The sequence below is a fragment of the Cloeon dipterum genome, chromosome 3, assembly GCF_949628265.1.
Source record: "Cloeon dipterum chromosome 3, ieCloDipt1.1, whole genome shotgun sequence".
In the NCBI taxonomy this organism is placed as follows: domain Eukaryota; kingdom Metazoa; phylum Arthropoda; class Insecta; order Ephemeroptera; family Baetidae; genus Cloeon; species Cloeon dipterum.
This window is the reverse complement of record NC_088788.1, coordinates 18,879,404-18,897,778: the sequence shown is the minus strand read 5'-3', so window position 1 is coordinate 18,897,778 and position 18,375 is coordinate 18,879,404. Positions and strand designations below refer to the sequence as shown.

General features: G+C 39.2%; 4 protein-coding genes across 4 annotated transcripts in view; 2 read left to right on the top strand and 2 right to left on the bottom strand.

Moving 5' to 3' along the window:
• The window catches only part of LOC135940777 (uncharacterized), an 86,686-nt gene extending 79,846 nt beyond the window's left edge, over positions 1–6,840 (top strand). The window contains exons 10-11 of the mRNA XM_065485828.1: positions 1,664–1,788; positions 6,667–6,840. Of these exons, the coding sequence (XP_065341900.1) occupies positions 1,664–1,788; positions 6,667–6,839 (298 nt within the window). The 3' untranslated portion in view covers position 6,840. The remainder of the gene's footprint in view (positions 1–1,663; positions 1,789–6,666) is intronic.
• Secp43 (tRNA Selenocysteine associated protein) overlaps positions 1–18,375 on the bottom strand; it is a 197,258-nt gene that overhangs the window by 113,510 nt on the left and 65,373 nt on the right. The gene's annotated exons all lie outside the window — the stretch shown is intronic.
• LOC135940785 (bolA-like protein 3) lies at positions 8,167–12,401 on the bottom strand. The gene is made up of 5 exons (XM_065485839.1): positions 12,383–12,401; positions 12,258–12,336; positions 12,044–12,170; positions 11,794–11,882; positions 8,167–11,740 (listed from the first exon to the last, which is right to left on the bottom strand). The coding sequence occupies exons 2-5, from the start codon at positions 12,303–12,305 to the stop codon at positions 11,678–11,680; spliced, it is 327 nt and encodes a 108-aa protein (XP_065341911.1). The 5' UTR covers positions 12,306–12,336; positions 12,383–12,401; the 3' UTR covers positions 8,167–11,677.
• On the top strand, positions 12,732–18,146 carry LOC135940124 (XK-related protein 5-like). Its single transcript, XM_065484893.1, has 8 exons — positions 12,732–12,861; positions 13,751–13,934; positions 13,996–14,165; positions 15,153–15,362; positions 15,415–15,720; positions 15,776–15,950; positions 16,008–16,101; positions 16,631–18,146. The coding sequence occupies exons 1-8, from the start codon at positions 12,732–12,734 to the stop codon at positions 17,570–17,572; spliced, it is 2,211 nt and encodes a 736-aa protein (XP_065340965.1). The 3' UTR covers positions 17,573–18,146.

Below are 18,375 nucleotides of genomic sequence, written 5' to 3'. Positions count from 1 at the left end.
CGTTGCGTCGGCGAGCAGCTCACTCACTCGCCTTCTTTTTGTGCGGGAAAAGCAGCCAGGTTTTCTCATTTGAGATGAAGCAGCCGCTCTCGACTGCAAGTCGTCGCCCAATCGATTGGGTCACGGCAGCATTAGGGCTTTGGAATAAATTCTGCAAGGCCGGCACACAATCCATTTCTGGCCGAGAGATGCGATCTCGCGCCTCGCTCGCCAAATTATCCATCGCACGCGCGCGTCGCAGGCAATCACAGCGTTTTGGCACCGGAGCTGATTGAAGGGAACAATATTCCTGCCATTGTGCGCCGCACGATGACAAGACAAAAGAAGTGCTGAGCTCAGGGCTCTCTGATTGGGTCGCTTTTTACTCTCGCTGTTTGGAAAAAAGCTGGTGAAAGATTAAACCTTCTCATTTAGGTGGAGAAATTAAGACGGTGGCTTCAAAAGATACTAATTTAAAACATTTTCCAAAGAAAATAATCACCATAATTTCTTAAAGAATAAAAATAATAGGAATTTTGTAAAATGTGGGAACCTCAAAACTAAATTCATATCTCTTTTCTGTCCATCGTAAATTTAAAAGGTGTAGGAAAAATATCCCAGTTGGGAATGCTTTCTTACGAGTAATTTAATCTTTATAATAGATACACGAACGTATGATTCATTGTTCTTAATTTTAATTTCTAGAAAAGCAATGTTCACTATTGAACAATTCAAGTCCAATCAATTCAGACTTGTTACATATTTCACCTGAGTTTATTTCATGCATATATTTTTTGGTAGAGGTCTTAATTTTTAAATTTTTTAAAGCTTCTGTAATTCTGTATGCTCAACATATTTCTTCTATAATTTTTAACGTAATGATTAATAATTAGAACAATGAAAAAGTAACCTTAAATGAATATTTTGCATGCTCCATTGAGAGGGAAAAGTTAAAACTTTTAGAAGTTCATTTTAGAACATACAAAACGAGGCTGTAAATTTAGCATTTTTTTTACTAAATTACCTTAATTTTGGGAAAAATTCAAATATAAATATTATGCAAATTTATTGTGGAATCGAATCGAATTTTTAAGAAAACTAAAAATTATCGAATTTGCTGGGTTCATTTTTTTCAAAATTTTACAAAGAGCTAATCCACGCTGAGCTTTGCCTTTTGATATTTTTAAATTACATTTTTTCTGAATATTTATTTCAGAATTTAAAGAGAAGTAAATTTCCCACTTGAATGGCATATAAGGATTCACAACTTATTTTCTCTGATTTATCAAGTATTTTGCGCAATTTTATGACTGTTCCGACCATTTAAGACAATCTTAAGCATTTATCGGATTTATCGAAGCAAATCGTTCCACAACGAAAAAAGTGTATTATAATTGCCGATCATACAAATTACAGTGTTTTCTTCTCGAAGAAAATAAAAGCTAGTTAATCTACTACGTGTTTAATACGCGGCTTAAATTGAGCGCAATCATTTCCTGCGAGAATAATTGCTCAATTTTACAGTGGTTTTGTGTTTCTTGAAAGTCGAGATGATCGATTAACGTTCTAAAATTGGCAACCGCGTTCATCTGACGAAATATTGATTTGCGTGTCGCGCATCTCCGATGCTCTGAGATTGATTTGTAGCAATATTTTCACTGGTGTATGTGTGCGTGTGTTTCAGACACCGAGCGAGCACCGGCGGCCTGGAAGTGGAGCCAACGGGCCAGTCGAGCCAACTGGTGGCCAAGAGCCCCAACACCTCTCCCAGACACCATCGCAGGAGCAAAAGTCCTCATTTAAGACCCGGTAAGTCCTAGAGCTGCCGGGGGTGGCTCGTGATGGATGGGGACGAATTCGCTGCACGCGGAGCTTGCTCACACGTAAAATTAAAGTTGGCACTTGAGTGAGAAGGTCTGCTCTGCCCGGTTGGCCTGCACTCCCTCTCACCTCCTCCCGCACGCCGACGACAAGTTACACTACTTTCCTCCTCGTGCGCTCGCTAAAAATATATACAGTTTGCGCACGAGTGCGTCGACGGCTTAAAATCTAATAATACGAGTGTTCCGTCCTCACAATTCATCTTTGTGACAGGTCTACTATTTTTCTGTCAAAAAAGCAGCTTCCGAAGGACGAGGAAAAAATTGGGTCCGCTGAGAAGTCTTTCCGAGATTCTCGCGTCGCCATCAATTCTTGTTAACCGGCCACGCACGCGTGCTTTACCCCTATTATTCCCCGGAATTATACCGAAAATGGACTTTTCTCGCCAACAAATTTCTCGCCACTAGAAGCAAGGGCCTTATAAATAAAGAGGGCTGTGAATTTTTAGATGATGTGCTTTTTTATAAGCTTCTAACTGTCACGCTGTACCGTCAAATGATCTCGAACCATGCAATTTTAAGCCTGTTGAACATACAAAATATCATCCAAAAGCGTATAAATACCGTAAATACCAAATACATTTGGTTAAATCCAAGTTAATGCGGAAAGTTTTCACATTTTAAAATTTCAGGATTTTTTCAGCCCAAATTTATTTATAACATTATCAAGGGCCGGACACAACCATATTGAAGCCGTTGTATTTTTTCTGATTCCGCATTAAAACATTTTTATCATAAACACTTAAAAATTTACCCTCAAGCAAAATAAATTCTTCAGAAGTATGCAATTTATTACAAAAGTAATGTAGGTTGATGATTTCCTTATAATTCATCTAAAACCCGTTTGAATCAACTAAGAAAGCATCGAAAGTATCTTAAATAAAAAAATAGACAATAAATTAACTCTCTGCTGAAATTCTCAGTACTTTTCTGATTTTGATTTGCTGCAGTTTCCATGGAATTATTTTAGATATCTTGATTCGGTTTGGTGGCGCAGGTACACAGTCGCGCCGAGTGGCTCTCCAGACTCGATTGATCGCCTATGGCAACGAGGGTCCTTCATTTAAGCAGCCTCCTTGCCGCTGCTGTATAATTCATGCCGAGGCAACAACACGGGGGCCGCGCACGCCGCTGACGTGATGCGTGTTGACTTGGCCGCGCGGGCAGTAAAAAACGACAAGTGCATCCCAGGGAGTTGCATAGCCTACACGCGCCTCTATGGCATTTCGCGCGCGCGCCAGACCTTTTCGTTCAAAAGTCACTTGAACGAGCAAGGAAGGCGAGAGCCTTAAAGTGCGATGTGCCCACGCAGGCCCTGGACTCGCGTTAAAGCGCGCGACGCATGAAAAGTCACCCTCTCAGCTCAATAAGCGGTGGCCAACACCCCCATCAGTCACTGTCCGCAATCGCGTCAGATCCTATCTAAGCGTGGAGCGCACACCTGAATTTCATTACGCCCCGGCCGAAATAGCGGTGGCGACGGCGCAAATTCCCCGTCCAATGTCACCCGTTGAAATAATATTGGTGCGCCGCCGCCTCTCGGAAAGAGTTTCGGAAACCATTTGATTTCACTTTGATGACGGTTGCTTTTATAGTTAGCACCGGTATGTCATTTTTGCAAGAATTTTACGAGGTACTTTTGCACTTTTAAAATAATAATGGAAAATCAGCGTTTTTTTACAGAGGCAAAAAGACACAAACAAAGCTAGTAATAAGTATCGAAACTTTGCATTCCACCATAGATTGGTGAAAAGTAATTGTTTTTTTAATTGTGTCTTGCAAAAAAATTGCTAAAAACTCAATATCTCTTAAAATAGGAGGCATTTTCAACTCAATATTTTTTATTGCTATGGCTATCGACTTTGGGGCAGTCAAAAGAAATAGATTGAAACTCTCCTAATCTCTTTAATTCGTGATATCTGAAACTACTTCATAGTTAATTGTAATCTTTTCATGCAGCTCATCAGTAACGAAATTGACAGTGTCAATCGTTCTAATTTAGAGTTTAGGTAAAATAGCAAATTATTTTTTATTATTGCCTTTCAATTAAAATTTATTTAAGTACAATTAATTCCGTTTCATATATTTAATAAAATCATATTTTCGAATTACCCATTAAATTCCCTAACGTTGGTATCTAGAGTCACTTTAATTAGATTTGTAGTGGTTGCGGAGCCGAGCTCCCACTCCTTTTTCATTTTTAGTCTAGGGTATTGTTATTCATGAGATTGTTAGAAATTCGTTAATGCAACAGAGAGAGATTTTGAATTTAAATTAGTTTTCGCCGGACACTGAAGCCAACAAGTCGCATCTTAATTGTTCCGAGCGTTTTATTGTGAAGGACCTGGCTCAATCGGGTAAATTCTTTTCTAATTTAAATTGTTCTTCAAGTCGATTCTCTTAAATTGTTAATCCTAAAGTCAAATATCATTTCTGTTTAAAGGTCCTTGTAAACTGTTAGACTAAGTCGCCAAGTGACTGGCGTTTATAAAGAGAAGAATTTGTTGAAAATCCCGCAAGGTTTAATTTCCACCTCCTAACTCCAAAGATTTCATACGTTACAATATTTTCGGCTTTCAAAATATTCAAATATATGATAACTCCACGAAAAATACTCAAAATTCATGTATAAAAATGTAATACAAGCTTCTTGATCGTTCAGATCGTTATCATTTTTATCGTTTAAATTATATTTAGGAGGGAGCCGAGAGTAGCCGATAATCGACTTGAATTCCTTTGTGATTTTAATTTTTTTGTTAAATGAAGTCCAAAATTTGAAAACTTCATAGTTGGTAATCAAACAATTTTGATTCCTCCATATACAAAATCAAATTAACACATGAAGTTATTTATGTGTATAACTGATAAATATGCGCAGTTAAGAGCACAAATAATATGCCAGTTTGTAATCTACTCGATGAGGAAAACTCAGCCGAGAATAATGTAAAAACAGTTTCTAGGCGCTGAGGCATGCTCATCCAATTTAATCCTCTGGATAATTCTGCGCCGTTAATGGATACACAGGTCTTAGTTGCCGAATGATAAATTGCGGTGCAACCGACTATTTGCTTTCGGCGCTCAAGCACTCGCTCTAACTCTAACACAGCACATGGCCTGAATGTTTTTGCTCCCACACTTGCAATTCAATCCTCGAATTTGTGTTCTGGTTCACCATGCAGTGTCCGCTGCTGCTTTCAGTCTCGAGGGTATGAGGGTAATCTGGAATGTTTTTCCCGGCCTCCTCCGCCTCCGCTTGCTGCTTTTTCGTCCTATGCTAAACCCGTCCGAATCAATAAAAAATCCGACTCGTGCCGCACACGAGAGCAGAACATTACTTTGCAATCGCTTTCGGTTCCTATGAAACGGACACATTCGACAGACACGTGACGCGAGATTTGAGCAGTGAAATGCACATTTTATGCAGAGCAGCATTCGACATTTCCCATGCTGCATTTTACTGCCGAGCCAATCTTTTTCCAATATTGCGAGAGAGTGACGGCGTGATGCGCTCTGCAAAACAACTTGTGGAGCTCAAGCGGACAGAAGTTGCACATATTTTAGCGAGCAAAAAATCACTGTTTTGCATCAGCGCTCTCGTGTTGAGTTTTAAATGACAATACCGTGCTGACGAGTGAGCCAGCGAATTTTTTTAATTCAAATTAATATCCTCCTCTATCTCTTTCAATCATCGAGATAGGATCAGCATAAAATATTTTTTAAACAAAAACGATAAAGCTTCCAACTTTTTCAATTAAATTGGAAAGCAGAGAATTGTTGCTCCTCGATGCCTTTATATTTTATTTATTCGAAATGAGAAAGAATAGGGCCAAAGAGAACAGATGAAAAAAGATTTTTACCGCCGCATCAAGAGCAGAGATGTTGGGGAGAAGACTTTTATACAAAAGATTTTTGACAAAGAGACAAAAGTCGAGCTGAAATGTAGACATATATCGAACAATTCGTTTTATTTCTCGCAATACAATTTCAATCGTTTGCTTCTAGAAAACAGCTCATGTTGCCAATCTTCTGTAACCCATTTTTGTATGAGAAATTCAATTTCTGTATCCTTGCCTGGAGAGGTAAAGGTCAATTTCAATATTTTTCTGCAGCAATAATTTTCTTTCCAGATAATTAATGAGATTTTATTTAATATTCTAGCTGACGTGTGATTTAACAGACAGAAATATGACCAGATTTTCGCTTTTTTGTTCGTTAAATGGATTTTAGACCTTTAATATATTCATCTATGAAATATACACGACCATAATAAGATAGCAGATTTCTTTGATTACATACGCACTTAAAAATTACCTATATTATTGCTAAATTGTGCAAATTTTTCTTTAATATCCGGATTTGCAAGGAACTTACTTTTGTGCTAAGGAAATTAAAAAGCGCAGGGACAGAACAACTCTGTCGAATTAATTTGTGGCTCAGTGTGGCCAAGAGTTTGAAAAAATATATTATATTTTAATAAATTCATTTTTTCATGAAGTAAGTGATACTACTTGAATTGATTTTTATTTTAAATTCATATATTTTGGCCATCAAACATAAAAAATATTATGATCTACTAGGCAAAAATGCACGTTTTTCGGAAAATTACACAAAATTATGGGAAAACCGCAAGAAATTGATTGAGATGCTGCGAGTGTCCCGGAAAAAGTTGGGTATCTACCTGTTTTTCCGCTATATATATTATGTTCCCCAAATCTTGCTTGTGATTTAATTAAATTACTGTATTGAATATTAACAAGAATAGAAATAAATGAAACGTCAATTTTAATACATCAATAAAACGTTTCAGGGCACTACGGCGGCGACCACCCTTCAGGGGACGAAGGCGAGGGCGCCGGGCCGGAACTGGAGGTGGGTTACTGCGAGGAGGACGGCTACTACGAGGAGGAGCAGGACGACGAGGAACGGCGATCGTACTCGCTCGGCGAGCGCTCCCTCTCCACGGACACCGAGTACGCCTGAGAACAGCTGTGTCCCCGCCCGATCAGACCCTCACACTCTTCGCACCCCCTTCCGCGACGGCGTCAGTCGGACATCGCGCGCGTGGACACCACCGACATCTTCAACTCGCCGGTGGAGGAGATGCGTCCGAAGACGCACAGCTTCTCCGGCTTCGGCAACGTGCCCTCGAGCCACACGTGGCAGCCCCTGATGGCGGCGGCACCGCCTCCGCGGATCCGGACGCCGCCGCCGCGCATCAACGAGATCTCGCTGTACAGCAGGCAGCAGGCGGAGCGGCAGCTGGAGCGGCAGCGCCGCCAGAACAAGCCCTACCAGATCACGCATATCAGCAGCACCATCCGCAACCTGACGCACAAGGGGCCGGCCAAGTCGGTGGACGCGTATATCTTCACGCAAGTGCCCAGCAGCCTGGCGTCCTCTGACGAACCGGACAAGCTGTCCGAGCACACGCAGCCTCCCAGGGAGACCATCGTCGAGATCGGCAACGGCTACGCGGGCTACCACACCAAGAAGAAGCGCATCGTCGCGACGCCCGCCTCCACCAGCCTCTCCTTCATCAGGGAGATTCTCTTCCGGATCGCCGAGTTCATCTGCTCGCTGCGCGGCAACTACTGACCAACCCTAGCTCTACCAGCTAATCGGCACCACCTTTTCGCACACAAAAGTAGGCACCTTGGCATGCGAGTTTGCTCTTGACTCTCTTTCTCACGATCAGTTTTGTATAAACACACACTTTGGCAGGGTTCCGATCCAACCGCACCACAAAAATCATTAAAAAGTTTTTTAATCAATTTCTCTAACTTAATTCGATACTCAAACTGCTCAAAAGTAAAAAGGGTTTATTCAGGGCGCTGTAACAACAGAATGAAAACTATTGAAATTTGATTTAATGTCCTTACATGGATTTTTCAAAAATTGCAAAAAAATCAATTTTTAATTATACAAATTTAGCATATAAGTCTGCATAAAAAATAGACCAATTACGTAAAGTAATTATCAAGCTATTCGCGATTCTCCTTACTGAAATCAGAAAACTTAATTTTACCACAAAACCAAAATTGACTCATCAATCGAAATTAGGACTCGTCAATCAGATATAGACTATAGAATATCACTATTGAACGGAAATTGGCTTTAAAATCAGATTATAAAAAATCATGTGCTTTATTTAACTTTGCATCACGACTTTCATGAGTAAACATTGGATCTTTATATAAAAAAATCATTGATAATCGAGGTATTATGATAATTCCAAATTATGCAACTTGTTTCACTTTCACGCCAAACAGGTTGCATAAATTTATTTTCATAAAATTTTGTATCTCAAAAACCAAAGAAGTGCGGTCAACCGGAACCCTGCGATTAAACTGCTTTTATGTCGATTGGATTCACAACTGTCTCCTAAAACACACATAATATTTCCGACATCTTCATCAACGCACTCCTCTGCTCAAATAAAAAATAAACGTACGTATGTTCACCGCAGCCGCACACACAGCACAACAGTTTCCACAGCTGCGTCCTCGCGATTTCGGCCCCAAAACTCGCCGAGATGCGAGGGTGCGGAACTAATTAATCAGGGAGAAATCGAAAGGTTTGGCTCGAGTTGCCTGCCACGTAAAACAATGCAGATCGGCGGCTCGCATTTCAAGCCAAATCAGTTGATCCCTGCCTGCGCGTGAACCGATATTGCTTTCGGGGAGAATTCATTTTGCGGGAAATGTGTGTGCAGGAAACCACCCGACCAAATAAACCACGTTCAATATCAATAGGGTCGCCACTCGAGAACATACGGACCCTTGTAAGAATGGATTCTTGCTTCATATATATCGCGAAAAGAGATTGCAGAAAATTTTAAAAGGTTTCACTCATTACATTACACATAAAATTAACGTGTGAGGATTTTAATAATACAGATATATAGTAGTAGAGGTAATTAAAATAATATCTCGCTCCATTCTTACAATTTATCCGATAACAATAGAGTGTTAACATTTTTTCAATGATAATTTTTTTCCGGGAGGTGTACTTATAAGTATTTATGAATGATTAAAATAAGAGAGCAAAACAGGAGTTTAGTTGAAACCTGAGAATGTAGAGGTGCATACTGTATGAGTGCTACTGAGAAATAAAAACGGCGCAGATATTCGGGGTTCAAATGAAATGTAAAATATAACAAAAAATGCTATGCGAAGGGGTTTTTACAAATTGGGTCTACAGATAAGTCACAAGACGTTTTGTGCGAATCAAAACGGAAACACAATCAAAAAGGGCGTGGGACGACAGAAAAACTACTGATCACAAGTTAATTCAGATGGACTATATTCAATGTTGACGCGTTCAATCGATATAATATTTTCACTCGACTGTTCTTTCACAAAGCTGGTCTTCAAAGCAGCGCTTTTGCTATTTTACATGTTGTGCGTATGATGAGAGAGTGCATTTTTGCGTTAAGCCGCTGATGAATCACGCAAAATTTGTAGAAACACAAAAATTTTCCATCCGCCCCTTGAGTAATTTGGTCAGTTTCGTAAAAGTTTGACTCCTGTGTTAAATCGTCAGATCAGACAGAGGAGCAGAGCAAAATTCTAAAACTACATAAATTTACCATAAAATGTGAAGATATTTTTTTTCAATTTCCCTCTGTGCTAAATCACTCAAACGCGGATTTGAAGACGCAGCGGTCAATTTACGACGAAGTTGGTTGTTTGGGATTTTGTCTTGGGACCAAAGTACGACCATGTTTGTCTAGCAATTTCGAAGGGTACGTGTCGGCTACTTATTTCCTGCTCTCAATGTTCCGTCCTTCATCTCATTCAAACACGCGTGCGTTTGTTCTTTTGCTCTTGTTTTTCGGCTACATTTCAGCTTTTTCTCATTCAAGTGCATGTTGAAACAGCAATATAATTAAAATAATAAAATATGAAACACATTATACATCCATAACAGTAGTGTAATCAGCAATACAAGTTTTATTGTCGCATGTGCGTGGGATTTGTGGTTATAAACGCCAACGGATAATTTTCTATTGCATGCTCACTTTCAGGTTTTCCCCGCTTCCCATTTTTATCAAACTGCACTGTTTCCCTGGGCAAATTATTATTTTTTTGCATGCATTAATATTTGTGTAAAAATTCCGATATTATCGCGCACTTTCCAAACTCTCGACATCATAAATTTTTGGATAAAATAATATATTACTTTAGCTTATAAGGTTTTACATTTTAAACCTTCGATTATTCACTCGAATCAAAATAGAGTTAAATGAATAAAAATACTGAAAAAATGACGTGTTGACCAATTTTTGAATTCTATATACCGCAAATACACACGACAACAGTTCATTTCTGATTCCTGCCCATGTGTTGCTTGTGAATTATTGATGTGTATTCACCTGCGTGGAACCACACCATTTAATAGTTATATGGAACTGTTGATTTTCCCGAAAATATATATATATATATATATTGCCAGAAAGCATATTTTCGTAGGAAGGATTAAATCAGAGAGCTTGTTATTATATAGAATCTGCATTGGATTCCAATTGATGTTTAAAACGAACGCCTATATGTAATTAAGAATTGATTTAATTCGCTATTAATCGCTACAAAATTGCATTATTATAGGATAATTATGAAAAATATTATGACTAAACGCAGTAATATTTCGCTTCTAACTAAGCGTCATAAATTTCCTTCGTCTCAAGCTGTGTAATTAATTAAAAAAAATCCAGCAACGTGTGTATTTAGCAGCAAAAGTTTAGGAAGATGTACACTACTGTTTTCATACGCTCATTTCCCTACTTATGTCGATTTCTTCCATCAGCGAGTAATAAAGATGAAATGATTGTTATACAGCTTTATTATCAAAGCTTAAACGTTTAAGACGCAACAAGCATCACTCACAAGCCGGCAAGGCTAACCAAAGAAAAGTGAATATATCATTGTTGTTGATATTAAGAGCACTTGTACTTGAGGGATAAAACTCCCTCTTCCTCTATTGAACAATTTAAAAGGTTTTACTATCTTGCAGCACAAAAAATTGACGTGTTCCATATATTAAAGACGGGGATCACCCAGGGTGTCTCGCTAATGTAAAATAAAACGCACTAAATAAATTATGAAAAACTAAACAAGACGGAAAAAATTCAAATATTGAACGTGTATTGATTTCTATAGTTGCAGGGGAAAATGTCATTGCTGTGCAAAAAAAAATTATGTAGTGTATTATTATTTTCCTTTCCTGAGCAAAATTTAAATATTGTGGAATGTAAAAAAATTAAATTTAAATCATAAATGTCAAACAATTAACTAACAGAAAAAAGAAAAGTGTATTGTTACAGAAGCTTTTAGCGGTAGTTTTCCGGTACGAGCCCTGGGTCTCCATCTCTAGAGTGCAAAATATCTGACTTGGTCCAATCGAGTATCAGTCCCTGTCTGCCAGTGTGTTGACATGTGCATATCCCACTAGAATTTGGGCATTTCTATTGTTGTGGACAGGGATGCCACGGCTTTGACACATCACGGTTTCTCACTTACAGCACAAATCAAGCATCATTTTGACTGTACGGCCTATCTGCTGTGTCTACTTTCTACCTGTGTGTAGATCGATTCTTATTTCCCCGAGTAATCCAAAACACTATACACGTGAATGTGCTATCTCTTTGATAAAGGTGAATAAAACTATCTTTCCAGAAACATGAACTGTTTCATTTTGGCCCCTCTAAATGAGAGATAAATCAAATTGATTTTGTATTAGGATTTCGGCGGACTCTACATCATAATTTTATTATCACTAGCGACAACAGCCACACTTACCACTCAAAAATTGTTAAGTAATTATTTAGCAACAGTTGTGGATATTCTTAAGCCATGCATTTCTTTGATTTCTTCTCTCAGCGCCTGGATAAAGCGACAAATTAGTTGAAACGTTTTATAAACAATAATAAAAATACCTCATTCACCAGTCTGTGTTGCTTCACTACTGACAGTCCTTTGAATTCTGGCGCTTCGACAAAAATTTCATACATCGCACCGCAACCACCTAAAAATTGAATTTCAAATTTAATCAATACACAGGTCTTCAGATATCAGATTAAAAAATGATGATGTAAATGTAATTTATATTTTAAAATAAAACTTAAAATAGAAACAAAAAAATGTTGAGCAAATATTTATTTTACGATTGAAGTATGTTTTTTGAACCTGAAATGTCTGCAACTTGAATGTCTTTGGCTGCTGGGAAAGCCCTCTGGAGAAGGTTTTGAAGACGTCTCTCTGCTTCAACTCCTCCGGCTGTCGCTTGTGGTCCATTCCAAAGCTGTGACAGGATCTAAAAATATGTAAATTTAAACCAGTCAATGTTTTGTATATATGTATAGATACATTATAATATCGACAAAAAAATAATAAAACTTACTGATATTGATCTGCTTTGCCAGCTTTTTTGAATCAGTCTTCTTATCATTTTGTCTTTGTGCTGTTGCTTTGATTCTTCCCTAAAGCAATTTAAAATTGATTTGACCTTCTATTTCTGATTCTCACCGTGTTTTCTTTTTTAATTGACCTCACGGTGCAAGGCAGAAGGCAGGTGCAAGGAGCCCAGTGTTTGACGACCCCGCCCATAGGTTTTGATTTGGATTTACATACTACCAACCAAACTAAAAACTAGCCGTTGCCGATGCTATTGCTTTTCTATTCCAACTTTTTCAATCTTAAGGGTTTTTTTAAAAATTATCTCACCCATTTTAGAGATTCTTAAATGTTGCAAATAATTTTTTTCAAATTTTAATTTTCAAAATATTTGTCGAACAAAATCCTTTCATCTTTACGCCTCTATGGACTTATAAACGTAAGTTGGCAGCATTGGATGGGTTCATAGGTTGTCGGAGCAATGGCGGCAGAAAAGTCGCTGGTTTTGAACTCGTCCCAGGAAAATGACTCAAAAAAGTCATGCTCAAGACTGATCGACATTTTAATCATCGGCTTTTCGATCTGCACCCTGCTAATCGACTTAGGCACAGGTATGAGTTCTATCGGCACCTTAATTCCAGCAAATCAAAACCCGTCTCTTTGAAGGTCGTCAGGCAAAAAAACGTTAAATGATGCTCGGCCTCAGCAGGTCGCATTTCACCCTGTGCGAATAGAGGGGGTGTTGAATGATTTTTCAATGAGTTGCGTCAGACGTGTTCCAACAGTCACACATGATTGAAAGGGTTGTTTTCATTCATGTTTCCTCTGTTCAAAAGCTGTTGCCGAGGGTGTTTGTTTTTGTCTTTTCCCCCACCACTTGTAGATTGTTACCTGGTTACCTGAAATGAGTCACTCGTTATCTTCTCTCCTCTCATTGTCAGTCTCAGACACTCCTGAACCGAGCCTTTGCGTAAGGCTGGGAACTCATCCTGGCTGTAAAAAATGAACCTTTGTCGGGGAATTCAAGCGGTCTCTTTGAACTCAGTTGTAGATATATAACATTAACAACTTGACCTTTTCTTGAAATTGTACATAATTGAATGAAATTACAAAGCGACTTTAATTTCAATTGCAGTTCAGGACACATCTATTAGCATTTCAAAGGAAAATGTTATGAATAAATTAAAGAAATATTCTGAACCCTCTAGAATTTTTTTTCTTTAAATGCCTTCCTGGTTAATAGCTACAGGGTTCAGGATATTTTAATGGAAATTTATAAGTCGTTTCTAAGTTGCGTAATTATATCACTTGGAAGCAGCGTATAATTTTTTTAAGTAATCTCACTAGATTATAATTTTTGTAAAACTACATTGCGCTGTTAAGTTAAATTTAAATGATTCTTCCAAGTGTGTTAAAAATGTTAGGGATTGATCCGATGTTTTAATCTTCTATATTATTAAATTTGCTAGCAAAAATTAATTAAATACATTTTTCTTCCAGACATACTCCTGGTTGTGGAATACTTTAACAAGGAATACTATTCATGGGCATGGCTCACGTTAGCCCTTCTCATACTTCCGCTCTTGGTTGTGGAAGGCTTCAGCTTCAGATGGCATTCCCAAGATGGTAATGACACTCTAGTGACCCGCATAGCGCACATATTTCTTCTAGGAATCGCTCACAGGTAGGATTTCTTGAAATTTTACTCTTCATTCATTCAGAACACCCAACACCCTCATTTCCAGATACGTAGAGGCAATTAGAGCGGCTGTCCTTGAAACGCCGCAATTGCTTCTGAGCCAACAGAGGGACCTCTGTCTCTTGCATCTCTTTAACAGCTTCCTTGAGTCAGCGCCTCAGTTGATCTTGCAACTCTACATCACTGCTACTCTTGGAGCTCTGCTCCCTTGGACAGGTATTTTGAGTTTATTTTTCTCTTACAATTAGCTGCTGCCTTTATTCCGTTCAAAATATTTGAAGGGAAGATAGGGTGTGAATTATAATTATTACAATTTTTTGTATCAATTTTAAAACCTGATGCTGTTAAAATACTACTCGCAAGGGATTCCGAGTACGCTCCGCTCTGACGTTCAGATTTTCCCCCATTCTTTTCACTTTAGTGATGTTTTCATTGACCACCAGTCCAAAGTTTTCAATCTAGCATTACTTCAGAGTTATAGACTGGACAATTGTTTAGTAAAAATCAGTTAAAAATATAATATTTGTACAAAGGTTTTGTATTTAAAATCCCCTTGACGAGACAAATTGATTGATGGGTCAATTTCGATTTTAAAAATTATGGATTTTACCATAAAGGTGACTTTAGGTGCCTCTTACGTTTTAGTTTTTAACAATTTTTACTTACAAACTGAAATATTTTGCACTTATAATTAAAATTAGCTATATTTTTCATATTAAATTTTATCATGTAAAATATAATTAGTTTTAAATCAATATGATTGACAACCTATTTAAAATACACATGTTTTTTTTGCAGTCTGAAAAATTTGTCACTGATTTTTCAATAAAACAGATTTCTAGGGAAACTAGAATAAAAAAATAAATATTGATCATTTTGGCTTGTCAAAGAGCTTTTCAATTTTCAACATGATTTGATGAAAATTTCTCAATATTTTAAATTTAACGTGTGAATCCCCAGAAGGCTCCTGATTGAATGAAAATTTTACTGGCTATTTATTTCCTCTAATTTCATGAAAGTCTACACGTTTGAGGAAAAAAAGTTGGTTTCTTTGTTAGTGTTTTATTGTCTTCTATTTGGCAAGGTAGAATTCGGAAAGAAACTTTCATCATATTTGATCCCTTTCAGTTTTAAGCGATTTTTAAGTAATGTAGTTTCTGCAACATCTGATGTATCAGCTAAATTGTTTTATATCCATTTCAGGAATTAGTCTAGTAGCATCGTTGTTCTCCCTTGCCTGGGCCATTGCCAGCTACACTAGAGCGATGAGGCGGAGCAGACCAGACAAAAAGCCAGCCTCCAGTGCCGCTCTGGCTTCCCAGGCGACATGGAGAGCCGGCACCCTGACAGCCAGGATTCTCAGCCTCACCGCCCTTGCGTTGATCAGTCCAATGTGGATGATGATCTTCCTTGGTGAGTTTAATTTTCACCGCTCTTGTCTTTATTTAAGTTGCGTCTGGTCCAGGACTCCACTGGTTGGGGATGACCATATGGGCAATCGCGCAGAGGACCGATTTCTGCTCCACTTGGTGGGAGGAGCGGGGCTACAACATGGTGGTCGGCGTCATTTACTGCTTTTGCTTCTTCAACCTGCAGGAGGGCCCGTCGCGATACAGAGCATTTATCTTTTATTCAGTCACCACGTTAGAAAACGCCGTGTGTGTCGCTGCGTTTGCTCTCTGGGGCAAAGAATCTGCTTTCCGACTGACGACAACTCACAATGATGATGTTAAACTACTTGTATTGATTGTGGCTCTGTCCACATTTATCGGTGGGTTAATTTCTTATTATCAAAAGAATTTTTGACTCATAAAGAACGTTTTTAGGACTTTCAAGCATGCTTCTCTACTACGCCTTCTTCCACCCTGCCGGCATCATTTTTCCTTGCATGCCAAAGGATGACTTGGAGGCCAGGCATAACTTGTCTGACGACGTTGGAAGAAGCACGTTGAGATCTCTGAGACACGTGCTTACCACCACGCCAGAGTCATCGCCACAAAGGTAATATTTGTTTAATTTATTTGTTTATCAAAAGTAAAAATAAAAATTGGAATCCAGGTCCCAACTCTCAGCTGCCGTGACATTAAGCTCCGCTGAAAACAGTCCTGCCATATTAGAACAACCAGAGAAGCTTTCTTTGGAGAATGAATTGGTGAGTTCTCTTTCATACTCTTGAAATAGATGTATCAATTATAAAAAGATGTTTTAAATGACTGAATAACAATTTACAAAAGCAATCTTGTGTCGGCTGGATGCAGTTGCTACTATTCTCTTACTATTTAAATTGAATTTTTAACCTTACTTTTTTATCCACTTCAAAGGAAAAATTATATTGTTCAGTGCCTCAATTCAAGATAAATACAATATAACAATGAAAAGGAAACGAAATTTCTCAACACATTTATTTTCTTTCGCGATTAATTCAATTTTTGAGCTAGCCACCCATTCCTTGTCGTTTATGAGTAGACATTGTGAAATCAATTTAACTAATAGTTTCATCTCATGAAAGAGATGGATTGAAAAAATTTGTGTTTTGCTAAATAAATGAAATAAAAATTGCCAGTTTTGCAACCGATGTCCAATATGCTCGAGTATTCAAGCTTGTTGTTCAATCAGCTATTTACTCTAAGAGTTGTTTCATCTAAAAAAATCCATATAAATTTATGTATTTTTACTTCCAGGTTCAATCATCAATTCCTGAATCCCACCTGAGCGAGCAGCAGCTGAAACGGCGGCCGATCTGCGACATCAGCCTATCAGAGCTCGACGGTCTGTCACCGCCGCGATCACCCATCCTGCCAGTCGCGTTGACAGTTACCCTGGCCACCGGCCTGAATTCTAGGTCCCTGGCCGCCCACCTGAGTTCCAGGTTCCTGTCCGCCGACCTGAGTTCCAGGTCCCTGTCTGAGGACAAGGAGGAGGTGTACAGCACGTGTCCGTCTGCTCACGATTACGAGAACATGTGCGCTGTGGGCATCACCCGCGAGACGTGGGGCCTGCGCCACTGGGACGGCTACTCGTCCAACATCGCCACGCATGACACGAGCGTAGCGCGGTTATGCCGCAGGGACCCGCGGCGGGACACGCTTGTCTCGTCGTCCACCTACTCGTCCCTCTCGTCAAACTACTCGGACAGCGAGAGCGAAACATACATCTACGTGCGTCCGATGGGGCTGCCGCTGGATCCGATCGCTGAGGAGAGCATAGACGATTCGTCCAGCGAAAACCAATCGTCAGGGCAGCACGCCTCCTGCAGTTCGCTTGTGACCACCATCGAAGAGATCCGACTCTCGCAAGACCTCTTCAAAAAAGTAGTGGCGCTAGAAGAGCCGACCGACGAGGCGGACGACTGGCTGTGGCAGCCGCTGTCCCAGACTGAAATAGACTTTCTGGCGCGGTTGCAGCCGACCGAGACGGCCACGGACGAGCCGACACCAAGACCACTGAACCGACTGCGTCGCAAATTCAGCTTGCTGCGCGACCGCTTCGAATTGCCAACGCTTGTCGAGAGCAAGAAGGAGGTGGAAATTGTTCCTGTGGTCGAGAAGGCCGTCACCAGAGTGAGTCAGTGGGACAACCTGGCTAGGAGAGAGCCCCTCATGCCCATGGGCATGGCCAGTTGATCGCTGAGTGGCGTCTCTGCGGGTCAAATTACCCTTTGCACAATGTCGGACTGCAACGCTGGTTTCTTTACAAACCAGTTATACTTCAATCTGTGAATCTCTCACAATCTGTCTTTTGTAAATTTTGTGCAATATTCACAACACGCGCTTTTGTAATTTGTGCAGGGATTCAGGAGGAAATGCCATATTAACCCGATAGATGTAAACAAATCATGATAATGAGGATACCACCTGCCACAGTTGCCGGATTGAAAACAAATCACGTAATCACTCTTGTCGCTCACGTGATCTTCAGAGCAATGTGAAGGAAAGTGAAACCCCCAGAAAAAATACTATTTAGTTTAAATTGTCGAAAGCAAATTTTTTAAATGACGAGTTAAGAAATCAAATGCCAAATTTTGAAAGTCGTTTTTAAACTAACGTGTTACCAAATTATTTTTATAAATTAATAAGTTCGCAATGTGGCAATACCTGATTAATTTTAAGCAGAAAACGTGCAATCATGACTTAGAAAATAATTATAAAATATATTGCATCAAATATAAATTGAAGATAAATAAAAATCTCGACAGAACTCTGACTTTTTTTAATTATCAGTACACACCTTTAAAAGGCGGGTGGAATTCTTTGAGTGAATCCATGAGTGAATTGTTATGCCTAGTGCCACTTGTTGGCGCCTGACGACTTCTCACCACAGCACATAATTACACGAAATTTTCTGGCGGCTACCGAGTGCAGCAGCGATGCTCAAGCACATGGCAGAGAGCGATAAGATTGAGCCGTGACGTCAGAGACGGTACCGT